The sequence below is a fragment of the Mus musculus genome, chromosome 3 (genome assembly GCF_000001635.26).
Source record: "Mus musculus strain C57BL/6J chromosome 3, GRCm38.p6 C57BL/6J".
Classification (NCBI taxonomy): domain Eukaryota; kingdom Metazoa; phylum Chordata; class Mammalia; order Rodentia; family Muridae; genus Mus; species Mus musculus.
Window position 1 is genome coordinate 146,016,983 of NC_000069.6, and position 14,323 is coordinate 146,031,305.

Consider the following 14,323-nt stretch of genomic DNA (forward strand, 5'->3'; position numbering starts at 1 on the left):
CACGGATATAAATGTAAACAGATTCAGTATTGGCTACATTATATGCGTGTTTTGCTTGCATGTCTGTCTGTGCTTCACATGTGTGCACATCCGTGGGAGCCAGAAGAAGGTGTCAGAGCCGCTGTACTTGAAGCCTACAGACAGTTGTTGGCAGCTGCGTGGGTGCGTGGGTTGAACCTGGGCGCACACAGGAGCACAGCACTCCTCACCTCTGAGCTGTCTCTCTAGCTCATTGACTGTATCTTAATGATAACGTACGCCACGGTCTTACGTTCAGTATCTTTTCCCAAAGACTTTTGTTGCTGGTTGTAATAATAACCTTTCTCTAGAACCTGTTATTTTCCTTGCAAGTACCCTAGACAAAAGATAGAAGCGGGCAGAGGATGAGAGGAAACAATAGTTTTCCCCTCTAAATTGCCTGCTGTGGATTTTCAGGAAGGCAGACATCACGTAAATAAGGCACAGCTACTGGGCCATCGAGAACTGAGGAGTGACACCGAGGAGTCGGCCAGCCCAGGCCTTCAGTAGAGGGGCATAGCTAGCTTTTCTTTAGGGAATCCCCTCCACTCCAGAGCTAAGAAGGGTGGCCTGCCGCTCCTTCCTTTTCCTCTTTCTACACATTGTGCTTTTATTACTTTGGATCTCACACCCGCCCCCTGCCCCCGGATTTGGGGGCAAGAGGACTATTTGCTTAGAGACTTCTGTTTGTTAAGTCCTGTCTTCCAAGTCAGAAGCCTGTCGTGTTGGTGAAGGTAAGGGTACTGCCCCCCCTCCCCCGAGCTCGCCGCCGGTGACCACAGCTGGATGAGCGAGGGTCTGAGCACAGGAGAGAGCTTCAGGCTTTCACAGTCTTCTCTTTACAGGCTTTGTGCTTGGAGCTTTTGAAAAACAGTGGGTTTGCTATTGAGAAGAATACTGGGTGCTTTTGTGAGGCCAGTCTTTCCCTTGCAGAGGCAGCTGTAGTGTTAATAAAGTTGTTGATAGTCCACATTCTCCATGAGGAATACATTTGGGGCAGGGCTTCCTTTTCTTACAAGGTTGTAACGTTTGTAAGGTCACGGATGATAGTTCTCGTTCTTAGGTCCCAGTAGAGCACCTGGCACTCACCGTCACCTACTATAGTTCTATTAAAAGAAAATTCTGCTGGCCCGAAACATAGGGAAAAGTTAAGTTTCTTAGTACTTAACACCCTCTTAGTACTTAACACACAGTTTCAGCAGCCTTAGCTGTCTATGTTTCTATTCATACAGGCTGTCACAGCGTAGGGAAAGCCAGGACTTCTCCTTTATGGCTAAGATCAGCCATTTTCCTTACAAGTTTATAGGAAAATGTCCCAGTATCCGTAGTTTAAAAAGATAGTGACATTGATATTTCAGAAAATGAGTTCTTAGTTGAATGTAAAATAATGATTTAATTGGTTTCTTGAGTATTCTTCCAAGATATTGTGTAAAAGTGGAGTTTGAATAGAGTCCTGGCTGAGCAAAAGAAAGATAGGTTTCCCTGCAGCCTAGGGTGTGCTGCGGATTCTATCCTTGGCAAACCTTCAGGCCCAGTGGGAATAGCATAGAGGATGATGGGAAGAAATCGAGGAAGCAGCAAGATAAGATCACATGACCTCTCTGATCTCTCCTGGTACCAGGCAGGTAGCTGGTACACAGCGTATACATGCAGGCACAACACTCATATATACAAAATAAGTCTTAAAAATGTAATAAATAGAAATTTTTAAATAAAGTAAAAGTTGAAATATAGCTGTAAGTAAAATATCTTTGTAAAATGTTGGGAATATTAAGTCTGGGAAACTGGGACGTGTGTATCATTCTTAAGTTCTTTGGTTAATAAAGCTTCATTCTGAGTTGCAGTGTTGATGTCACCACTGACTTAAGCCCCTTCTCTTAGTGAGGGAACTGTAAGAGGAAGCCGAACAGAATAAACAAGCAGAAGGAGCTAGCTAATGTGGAGAACCTTCAATAGCTACGGCTTAGCGTTCTACAGGCTATTTTATACGCAGAACCTTAGACAAATACTCCCTTCTAAGTAAGCGATGTAAGCCTTGTTTTGTACGAAGTCCCTTGTGCCTGTCGCCTTCTGTACGACCAGGACAATGCAAGCAGATAGAATGTGGCTTGTCTCAGAGGGAAATAGTTTAAGTATGAAGAATGTTATTTGAGGTTGTTACATCTCTAACCAGAATTGGGAAATAAAATATCTGTGCTATTTCCAGGCCAAAAAAAAAAAAAAAAAAATGAAGACTGTTAGTAGCTAATGCTGTATAACCCTCAGGTAACTGTCGGCCAGGCCTAGTATTCCTGCATTTTATCAAAGTGGAATTTGGGCTGCTTGGTAAATGTTGATGCCTGCTAACTACTGTAAAAAAGCCCACTAAGGTCAGAGCTAGAGCGATCACGTTAGCTGCCTTTGCCTAGGCTAGACGTCCGTACACGTTAACTTCTTGTTCCCCGCTGTTTACACACAGTGCCTTGCCTGCTTTTTGCTGTAGTCTTTAATTCGAGAGCAGCTCCTTGCTTAGAATTAGAGCTAGATAGCAATTAACTTGCACAGAAAATTAATCAACGTTGGGAGTTTGATGGGGACTGTTACTATTCAGGGTAACGTAGCACCTCTGAGTGTTGTACTACCTTGTACGCCTAATCCTGATTATATGTGGTAGTAGAAAAATTACTACGGAATACTTTCAGTAGAACGCATGTCTCTGTTAAGTGCATGTTGGTAGTTGATTATTAAGTGGCTTCATTGTCTGCTCTGTCTTTGTAAGGCCACTGACTGTCACTAAAGTGTGCTTGTATTGTTCATTTCTAGTGCAACGCTTAACTGTCAAAGAACCCAGAGACAGTTTGTGCCTGGAGCAGTCGTCTTCTCTGAATTACTTGAGGCGAAAGAAAGAGCGGCCGTGTGTGTTAAACCTGAGCGGTCCGGATTCATCAGGGGTGCTGAGGACAAGGCAGGCCCGATTAGACAGTCCACTCAGCAACCGCTATGCAGGAGACTGGAGCAGCTGTGGGGAGAGCTACTCTTTAAATACAAGAGGAAATGTCAAGAATTTGGACTATGATGACGGCCCCTTAGAAGGTGGAGAAAGTAGACAGTATAGCAAAACAGCCGGAGCGGAAGTCATGACCGCACAACGAATCCCCATGTCAGGGGGGTGCACGTTTCAGACGTACTTGACGGTACAGACCATTGAATCCACGGTGGATCAGAAAGCTAACCTCAGAGATTTGCAAGAGAGCATTGATACTTTGATTGGCAATCTGGAACGTGAGCTCAACAAAAACAAGCTGAACATGAGTGTTTGAGATGGACGGCTTGTTTTATTTGTGATGATGTCATCAAGTTTCATGTCAATCCTTTTTCTGGGGAAAAAATATATATAACATATTATATATATATATATATATTGGATCCTTAAGTTAATTCTTAATAAGTTCATGTCATTCAATTATAAACACTATTCATTAATATGGTTATTTTACTTGTGAACTGAGCTGTTCTGGGCATAAAGGTAACCAGACCTTGGGGGATAGTTTAATAAACCTTGCCAGTTGTATGGAGGAGACATGCAGATGTTTGTAAGGGTCGGGTACATTATTATCCCGACAAGGCTTCGGCGAGAATGTTCTTCTGTACGTGGAGACGGATGTTCTCTGCAGAGGACACTGCAGCTGGACTGATTTGCAGTCAGAGTCCCTGTGCAATGTCATTTGGTCATATTTCATTTGCAATATGAATGCTGCTGCTATAAGAAAAATTTTTATAAATGTAAAATTATACAGGTATTAATGTATTTTGTATTAACATTTCGTAATTATTTAAGCTTATAAAATTAAATATTTTTATGGTTCTGAGAATATATATTTATAACTTAATTATGCATATAGGTTTTAGAATGAGGGAAGGGGTTGGTTACAGCATTCCAAATATTTTAAAAATAAGGCCAAAGTTATTAGCTTAAAAATGTCTTTTTCAGGGAAAGAATGTTTAAGTTAAAAGACAAGTTACATAAGACCACTTGAATAAAAACGCACCAGAACTATTTGAGTAGAAGCAATTGCCTTTCTGTTTTTGCTTTGTAGACACAGTCTCCCCTGTGGAAAGTTGTATTTTATGTTGAAGTCTTTCAGCTTCATAAGGGATCAAGTGACCAGATGCCTGCACTAGTGACTTAAAATGACTCTACCTGCTCTGTGCATCTCTGTCTCCTGTGATGCTCTAAGTATTTATTTATAGAGGTATCCTTAACATGCTGACTTCAGTAACTGCCCTTGTTTCTAAGGAAGTCATCTTGCCAGAATGCTACAGGTTACAAATTTTTTAAATGTATTAAAAAAAACTTTTATACTTACAGAATGTGTAATTTTAGAAGTATAAATGAATATGAATTGCCAAGTATAAAGTGTGACAGCCATAAAAAAAACCAGTTTCTCACTATTTTTCTAAATATTAAGGTACTTCTATGCAATACACATAACACCCATGTAATTTGAAAGCCTAATAGTATGAAGAAAAATAACTATTTTTATATGAGACTTTCATGTTTTAAAACATTGTGTAACAAATGTAACCAGAGGTGATGCAGGTGTACACCATGGGTTAACATTTCAAATGTTTTCTAGAGAAAGTACCCGTGCTTTTTGTTTGTTTGATTGCTATGCCATGTATAATACATAAATAAGTAGTATAGGGGTATAAGTGCTTTATTAAAATATTATAACAGTGACATGCTATTGTAATTGATTTTAAAGATCACATTGATATTCTTGTTGTTGTTGACAGACTTTCTTTGTGTCACTCTGGCTGTCCTGGAATTAGCTTTGTAGACAAGGCTGTCCTCTACCTCGGAGATCTGCCTACCTCTGCCTCTGAAGTGCTGAGACTAAAGGTATGCACCACCACACCCAGGCCACTTTCATATTCCTAAAGAAGTTATCCATAGATATATAGAGCATTGAACTGTCCAAAATTGGAATTTTCTGGTGTCTGAGATACTTTAAAGCCAATTCTTTCTTACTTTGTTTTTTGATGAGAATGGTTCTTGATCAGTCTCTGTTGCCTTGAGTATGATAAATATTTTTTAGGAAATCTCTGTCACAGCTGCAGGCTTTTTTTTTTTTTTTTTTTTTTTTTGTAAAAAAATTGCCTTTGCCACTTTCAGAATTGCCAAGTTTAGGTGCCTTTTCTTTAAAACATTTTTTTTTAATTACACTGTCTATTCATGTGTGTGTGTGTGTATTGAGGTGAGTGACATCTGGCATATGTATGAAAGTCTTAGGGATCAAACTCGGACATCATGCTAGGCAGCAAGTCCTTTACCCACGGAGCCGGCCTTGACTGGAGCAAGTTGTAACTGACTGACTGTGTTCAGACCCACAGCCAGCTCCTGGATCTTCTGTACAATGGCGGCCATCTGGGAGAGCTTGCCGAGAGCCTAGGGTCCTGCGTGTGAGCAAGGATGAGCAGGAGACTTCAGAGATAAACTTGGAATCGCTCTGGCTCTCACAGAGCCTTCATTTCTTCCCCATCCCTCGTTTGGATTAGGCTTGTAGTCTCATGTTGAAACTAGTCAGGAGCACTGAAGGCATTTCACATTAGGTAGTAGTGTTTCTGGTTGTGTAGTCAGTGAAGGCGGAGACACGGTCACTCAGACAAGAGACGTAGCCGCAGAGGTGGGTGCCTGCCTGCCTGTGTAGCTTTATTAACTTACAAGGAGAATTATGGATATATTTTGAAGGAGGAGCCAGAAGAATCTGCTTGCAGGATTTGGAGGTATAGCCCTAGCAGAAGGGAATGGCCAGGCATGGTGGCACACACCTTCAATCCCAGCACTCTTGAGGCAGAAACAGGTGGATCTTTGAGTTTGTGGGCAGCCTGGTCTGCTTACCGAGTGCCAGGACAGCCAGGTTCCATAGAACTTGTCTAAAACAAAAATTCCCAAAGAAGAAACCAGTTTCTGTTAAAATGGTCCTTAGGTTAGATGTTATTCATAGCGGTTGTTATCTAAATGCTATGTAACACACACACACACACACACACACACACACACACACCCCGTCAGGCTTCAGAAACAAAAGACTTCATTGCTCCTCTCTAGGGAATGCCACATCTCGTGTAATAGCTGTCCATGGAAAACAGATTAGGTAGTTTCATGTTAGGGACCCTAAAGGAAATGAATTTGGAGTTTATTTCCCAAACACAGTAATTTTATAATTCAAACCATCATTCTTCAAGTGCTTTAAAATGATAAAGTTGGATTGCCCTTAAAACTTAACAATCCTAAGGCATGAACATCACTGCAAGTTCAAGGCCAGCCAGGGCTATTTAGTGAAACCCTTTCTCAAAAAGTTCCCTCAAATCCTAATTTGGTTCCTGTTCACCTGAGCCCCAGCTATAAGGAGAAATGATCTTTGACCCTCATTTCCTGACCAGTTTGCATGATCCATTTGGTTCATAGTTGGTGAGTGAGCCCTGCAAGTGAGAACCTTGGATACATGCTCACTTTGCCAAAAATTAACTGGCTATAACTCAGGCAGAAAGGAAATCTTAAAAGCACACTTCGGAAGCAGGGCTCGCTGACGGTGCCAACAGGCTTGTATATCTTGCCCTTGGTGGCCTCAAAGATGATTCTTTCTCAAGAAGCACAGTGAGATCTGTGATTTTTCTAAGGCATGCTTCAGTTTTTAAAATATAATAAAAACTTTTGGCAGTCTTAGGGAGCCTGAAAGGGGCAAAAACAGGCTGGTCAACAGTGGCTGACAAGGCCACTCCTAGCCCCGATTCTGCTGTGGTGTGGCCATCAGGGCTCTGCATCATCATTTCTTTCTTTTTGTTTTTTATTTTTCAAGACAGGGTTTCTCAGTATAGCGCTGGCTGTCTTGGAACTCACTCTGTAGACCAGGTTGGCCTCGAACTCAGAAATCTGCCTGCCTCTGCCTCCCGAGTGCTGGGATTAAAGGCGTGAGCCACTAGGTCCGGCTGCATCATCATTTCTGATATGGATTTCCCAACAAAGGTACCAGTTGTATTGCAAGTCTCCAGGAGTTAGGAATTAGCCATATCTTTCCCCTAGATGAAGGTCTTACCCTTCTTGACACTTCAACACTTTAATACAGTTCCTCATCTTGTGGTGACCCCCCCAACCATAAAATTATTTCATTGCTACTTCATAATCATATTTTGGATATTCAGGATATGCAACTCCCAACGAGCTTGGGACCCACAGGTCAAGAAACACTGCAGCCTAAAGCCTATGGTAGTGAATTTTCTGGCTTCGAGGGAAGACCGGATGCTGAGCAGGCAGACCTGTCAAATGCCCACAGCACTTCACTGTTCTTTGTCTTACCCTGCTGCTCCCACATTAATCTTTTCTACCATCCCTCTATACTCGCCCATCAAAGATCTGGGTGTGGTAGAGCCCAGACTGAGAACTGTGTTGCTTTCTCCCATCCCATCTGTGCTGCCCCTGGTCCCTCTGTGTCCGAAGTCCCTGTAATCCGTGGAGACTAAAGTGATCGGTAAAGATAGAACACATCATCTCCTGGGTACCGCTCCTTGTCCACTCTGGGACCTCCCTTGTTTCAGGACCTCTCCATTCTCCCTTCCGCCTGGGCAGGCGTAGAGACCCACCTGTTACTTAGGTAGTACCTTTTGTGCCATTCCTGTTGCTGAGGAAATGTCACTCCAAGCATTTGTTACTCCTTTTACTGCTGCGATAAAACGCCAGGACCAAGATGGCTCATAGAAGGGTGTATTTGGTCTTACAGTTCCAGAGGGATAAGATCCATCATGACAAGAACGTGGCAGGCATGACAGTTGGAACTGCAAGGTTGCATCTTGATCCCTCTCTGCAGGAGCAGAGAGCAAACTGAGACCGGTGCATGGCCTTTAAACCTTAAAGCCCGCCCACAGTGACATACTTTCTCCAGTAAGACCACACCTCCTAAGCCTTCCCAAACAGCGCCATCAACTGGGGATGAAGTGTTCAAACATCTGGAGAGGGACATTTTTGTTTGTCACAGGCTGGAGGTGGCTCAGCAGGCAAGGGTGCTTGCTGCCAAGCCTAAGGACCTGAGCTTGATCCAAAGAATTCATGTAGTGAAACGGAAAGAACCGCTCTGACTTCCGTGAGCAAACACTTGCAGGATATCTGACTACGAAGTGAACTCTAAGACTGTGTTATTTACTGGAAAAACCTGTTTCTAGTTGTAGTGCGGCTCAGCCCTAGCACACACCTTTAATCCAACTGCGTTCTTTCTGTTTATTGTCAATATTATTAAAGAAAGTCAACCATCAGTCAAAGGCGTTAGCAAGCAACCAGTAGACAGGAAAGCCAGAGAGAGTGAGAGGAAGTCAGGAGGACTGGCAGAGAGACCCTGGAGTAGAAGGGAGAGACATTGAGTTTGAAAGGTTTTTGGGGTGCTGTGGAGAGGGAGGGCTTCCTTTCCCTTTTGGGGTGTTGACTGAGGAGGAAGGTCAGCACGGTGCTTTCTCTGCCTCTCTGAGCTAGCAGGCTTTCCCCCCAGCATCTGGCTCCTGAGTACTGGTAAAACTGTAAGATTGTGTTAAAAACCGCAGCACAGTAGTACACACACACACACATGCACATTAACTATGTTAAAATATTTTTAAGAACTATAAGTCGCATCACATCTACTGTCCCGGAGCTCGTCTCCATCAAGGTGTTTATCTGAAGTTACCTTATCTGTCTCTACCTTTCAGATGTAAACAGTGTTCTCATAGCAACAAGAAGCTTGTGTGTCTAGTTCATCGCCATATGCCTAGAGGGGCAATAACTTAGAAGATAATCAGCTGTTTATTAAAAAGCGAATGGCTGGAAAAGACATTTGAGGATGGTTGTCTTTTTATAGAGGAAAGACAAAAACTAAGGGCCAGAGAGGCCCATTGGACTTGCAAACTTTATATGCCCCAGTACAGGGGAACGCCAGGGCCAAAAAGGGGGAGTGGGTGGGGAGGGGATTGGGGGGGTGGGTATGGGGGACCTTTGGGATAGCATTGAAAATGTAAACAAGGAAAATATCTTAAAAAAAAAAAACCTAAGGGCATAAGCTGCAATTTCTTTTTTTTTTTTTTTTTTTTTAGATTTATTTATTTATTACATGTAAGTACACTGTAGCTGTCTTCAGACCCTCCAGAAGAGGGAGTCAGATCTCATTACGGATGGTTGTGAGCCACTATATGGTTGCTGGGATTTGAACTTCGGAAGAGCAGTCGGGTGCTCTTACCCACTCAGCCATCTCACCAACCCAAGCTGCAATTTCTATGCGATTAAAAAGTATCCACTCAGCCGGGTGTGGTGGCGCATGCCTTTAATCCCAGCACTGGGGAGGCAGAGGCAGGTGGATTTCTGAGTTCGAGGCCAGCCTGGTCTACAAAGTGAGTTCCAGGACAGCCAGGGCTATAGAGAAGCCCTGTCTCAAAAAAAAAAAAAAAAAAAAAAAAAAAGAAACCCTGTCTTGAAAAACAAAACAAAACAAAACAAAACAAAGTATCCACTCCTTGGGGCTGGAAAGATGGCTCACTGGTTAAGAACACTTGTTGCTCTGGAGTTGCCTGTAGCTCCAGCCTCAGGGGGCCAGATGCCCTCTTTTGACCTCTGAGAACACTAGTGCCCTCATGGTATACAAACACACACACAGCAAATACTCCTGGGTGAGAAACCGTGTGTCTTTTGGTCTGAATTATGTGTCTTTGCTTTGGGCCTCTAAGGGAGACTTTATTTAAATGGACTCTTACACAAAGGCAAGGCAAACACACCCTTTTGATTTGGACCTCTTTCACTTGAGTTCGAATAGTTTTTTTTTTTATTTATTTTTTCTAGAAATGCAAGATTCTGTTTTCTACTTTATTAAAAGGAAGTCATTTCATAAATGTGATCGGGGCTTATGAGTAAAGTCCTCCATTAATAGAGTAGCAGAGAGGGCATACAGGGAACAGGTCGTACATTTGACATTTTAAATTTTCTTTATCCAGTATTTAAGCCTCTGGCTTGTGTTATCATCATTCTTTCCTGTTAAGGCCTCAATATGCATTCAAGCCATCTGTGTTTACCTCTGTTTTTCCCTAACGGAGACATGGGCGTAGTAAAATCTTGGTAACTTCTGTATCCCTACCTACTTCTGTGGAAATTCCTCTTATCAAAGTAAACGTCCATGGAGTGGTTAAAATTTCAACTTTAGAAATATACAGTTCATGTTAAGTCCAGGAAGGGAACCCCCTTTCATATCCAGGGTGTTTTGTGTGATGTTACCAGGGCAACCTGTACCTTGTGGACTTTCCCCAGCTGCAGATTGTGAACAGCGACCTTTTGTTCTTGACCTTCGTTCAAGAAGTCAGGTGCAGGTTGCCAGCTTGTCTGTGTCCATTCTTGCCTAGCCCACCCCACATCCCCGCCCCACCCCTCCCCCTGTGGCCATGTCAAACTCACTGCAAGCGAGTTTGGGTTGTTAGGTAAGGGGAGGCTGCTTGTCCAGACTGGCAGATAAGGAACAGCAGTTCGAAGACTGCTGCCTGTCCAAGGTTGTGTGAATCTACATTTGATCTTGTCTGGCTTTTCCTGGGGAGACATGAACAAATGTCTGTTCGCTCCAGGTAGTGCCCACAACAGAACAAAGCAGATTCCAACCAAGCCAGTAACTTTATGAGGTTTATGAGTGTACAAGGAGCCTGAGAGACTCAAAGGCAGCTGCCTCTGGAAGCTGCAGCCCAGGTGTGCCCTACAGGACTCAGGCAGCTCTGGGAAGCATCTCGCCCCTCTGGTAATTGGTCCCTGCTTACAGACTTGTTAGCCTTGCGGTTCCCTATCTTTTGAGTCCTGTAAATTTTTGGCTTCTTGAATATGAATCTTCCTCAGCCCCCAGGAAGCAATGCTTCACTGGAGGAAGAAACTGCATAGCACCTTTGTGTGCTGCGTTAGCTCAGAGCCAAGCAAACAGGCATGGGAGAAGCGGCAGCCGAGTCTTTCCCCGCCTCAATAGTTTGTATATAGAGCTGAATGTGGCATGGTGAACACCCTTTACCACCTAGGAGAATAAACATTTTAGGCTGCAGAGATGGCTCAGTGGTGGAGAGAACTTGATTTTTGCAGATCAGCTTGGCTTACCAGCACCAACATGGAGGCTCATAGCTGTAACTCCAGTTTCAGGGGGTCTAATGCCGTCTTCTGGCCTTTATAGGCATGTACTGGGTGCGCATATACATACATACGTACATACATATATGTATGTATGTAAAACTAGTATGCATTAAAAGAAATATTTCTTTGATCATGTTTGTATCCTTATCTAAATTTTTGCTTTGGGGGATAGAATTTCACTATGTAGCATCTGCTGCCCTGGAGCTCGCTTTGTAGACCAGGCTGGTCTTGAACTCACAAAGATTTACCTGTCTCTTCCGTCCAAGTGCTGGGATTAAAGGCATGCACCACCACAACTGGCTGTTATACTTTCTCTGAGGAATGTTTTAAAGAACCAACAAGATGGTTTAGCAGCTGGTGATTTGAATGAAAATGGTCCCCATAGGCCCAGTGGTAGTGGCACTGTTAGGAGGTGTGGCCTTGTTGGGGTGGGTGTGGCCCATAGCCCATTTGTAGTGGCACTGTTAGGAGGTGTGGCTTTGTTGGAGTGAGTGTGGCCTTGTTGGAGGAAGTATGTCACTGCAGGTGGGCTTTAAGGCTTCAGAAGTTGAAGCCAGTCCCAGTGTCATTCTCTCTTCATGCTACCTGCCAATCCAGACGTAGAACTCTCAGCTGCTGGTCTGCACCATGGCTGCCTGTGCACCACCATGCTTCCTGCCATGACAATAATGGACTAAACCTCTTTACTGTAAGTCAACCCTAGTTAAATGCTTTCCTTTAAAAGTTGTTGTGGTCCTGGATGCTCTTCATAGAAACAGAACACTGACTAAGACAGCAGATAAAGGCACTTGGTTGCTCAGTTTGATCCCTGGGACATACATGGTGGAGGGGAAGAACTGGCTCCTGTAAGATCTACCACACACACACACACACACACATACACACACACACACATTGTGGGATACATTACACACATACAAACATACACTGTAATTTCAAATTTAAAAATGTCTTTTAAAAGTAAAATTGAGGGTAAACCTTATTCTGTGAGTAGAAAACCAGTGTCATTTGTCATCAATAAGCATCAATTTTCCTATACATAACAATAAACCGGTGAGTAGTCATATGTATGGTGATCTACATCTTGAGCTATCTACACACAGCAATTGAGAGAGTATTGCTATGTCTCAATCCTGCCTTCTCTCTATCACAAATAGAGGGACAGGAAAACCAAAGCTGCTTTGAGTTAGGCTCATAGCTAACACCAGGTCCTTCTCTGTTAAAGGATTGAATGCACCTTGTCCGGACCAACTCTTGCGAAAGCCTGTTGGGTCTATAAAACAAACAACAACCCCTATCCCCTCGAGGGCTAGAGACATGGCTCAGTGGTTGCAGCTCTTTCAGGTGACCTGAGTTCAGTTTTTAGCAATTGAAGCAGGGTGGTTCTGATGCTAAGGTCCTGCTCCCCAATTTGTCAGTAAAGAAATCCAGGGGGCCAATTGCTGGGTGAAAGGTACAGGCAGAACTTCCAGACCCCAGGAGGAAAAGGAGACACGAGGAAGGAAAGAGAAGTTTCTGCCATCTTTGGAGAGAGAACAACACAGCAGCCATGTGAGGTCTCTGGGGAAGCTGGGGCCTGTGGCCACTACTACAGGCAGGTGGCCAGGGATGTTTGGCAGGGGCTAGTGGGACTAGCCACTGAAGTTTAGGGCAGGTAGAGAGGTAGACATAATAAATTGGTAAGGGCATGCTTTTCTGGGAGGGAGATACCAGTGCCCAGGAACTGTGCCAAGAAGTCAAATTGTAAAGGAACAAACTCTGTGTGTGTGTGTATGTATGTTTGTGTGTGTGTGTATGTGTGTGTGTCTGTGTGTGTGTTCTGTCAAAGGATTCAAGGGAAGCTGTGTGGAGGCTGGTAGCCTGGCCGGTCTGGAGCAAAGACAGTAACATAAAACTACACGCAACAGCATCGATTTCTTAGGATGGATCCGTATAACTCCAGCTCCCAGGGACCCAGTGCTAACTTTATGGTCTTTGAGTATGTTCATGCGCATACTCAGACATGTAAACAAAGAGCAATACAGAGAATCTGTAAAAATACAGACACAATCTGCTGCAAGCTGGCTATGGGGACAGTGCAGAATGCCTGACTGACTCCTCCTATCACTCAGAGGATTCAGCCTTTGATTTTGGGTCTCATAAAGGAGGGAGCCAAAATGGGAAGCAATCCTTTTCCTGTCTCGAGGTTTAGAATTTCCTCTCTTGTAAGGAAACAGGAAAAAATTCAGGAAGCTGTCTCCTCACAACTGCTCCTATTGCTTCCTCCTAGATGGAGGAAACGTGGGAAACCCCCACCCCAAGGAGAGCAGAAAGCAGAAATAATGAGCTGTGTGTTACCAGCCGAAACCAACAAAGGGTTTTCAAGCACTTACCAGCAACTGCTGCTGTGAGATACCCCAGCTCATTTGCCAAACGTCAAGAAGCTGAGCCTTTCCTCGCCTCTCTTGACAGATACTTTGTTCTGACACACAGGTGACCTTGTGCTCATTCTAGCTGCCTCCAGCTCAGAGAGCTCACAGCCATTCCTTCACCTTTCATGCCCAGGAGCCTCTGTGGGTAACACCACTGCCTATGCTGCCTCCCCCTTTCCTCTCCCCCACTTCCTCCTCCTTCTAACCTCCAGTGAAAACTTGGTCTTTCACCAAATTCTCACCTAGAAGAACACAGCCTCTTTTCTGATTCAAATCCCAAGGTGTGTGTGTGTGTGACTTTTCTGACCTAAAAAAATAATACATTTATATTTGAGACAGCATCTCATTGTGTAAACCACACTGAACTCAAACTTACGTTAATTCTGTCTTTGCCTCCTGGGATTGCTAACAACCCACCACACCCAGCTACACTTTGTTTTTATTTATTTATTTTTAAAAACAAAAGAAAACACATTCTTTTCTAGACTATTCCTAAGGACATGCCTTTGATCCCAGCAGGCAAAGGCAGATAGATCTCTGAGTTTGAGACCTGGTCTCTAAAATGAGTTCCAGGACAACCAGGGCTACACAGATAAACCCTGTTTCCGTGTCCAGGAGAGTGTAGCTTTTCTTGATTCTTTTAGCTGTAGGGTCTCTTGGCATCTGTATTAGTTATCTCAACTGTCAGTCACTGAATTGCATATGATTTTTGACTTTCATAAAATGTATTTTAATATATTAAATC

General features: G+C 43.5%; 1 protein-coding gene and 1 long non-coding RNA gene across 5 annotated transcripts in view; one reads left to right on the plus strand and one right to left on the minus strand.

Moving 5' to 3' along the window:
* The window catches only part of Syde2 (synapse defective 1, Rho GTPase, homolog 2 (C. elegans)), a 34,316-nt gene extending 29,578 nt beyond the window's left edge, over positions 1-4,738 (plus strand). For 3 of the 4 annotated variants that reach the window (XM_006501292.4, XM_006501293.2, XM_006501294.2), the window contains one exon: positions 2,821-4,426. In XM_006501292.4, coding sequence (XP_006501355.3) covers positions 2,821-3,317 — 497 coding nt within the window. In that variant the 3' untranslated portion in view covers positions 3,318-4,426. Of the gene's footprint in view, positions 1-2,820 lie in introns of all 4 variants that reach the window. The other variant, NM_001166064.1, reaches the window with a different exon arrangement.
* Gm40166 overlaps positions 1-13,706 on the minus strand; it is a 28,293-nt gene extending 14,587 nt beyond the window's left edge. Inside the window, exon 1 of the long non-coding RNA XR_867698.2 lies at positions 13,540-13,706. This is a non-coding gene — a long non-coding RNA (predicted gene, 40166). The remainder of the gene's footprint in view (positions 1-13,539) is intronic.
* Between the last annotated feature and the right edge of the window lie 617 nt (positions 13,707-14,323).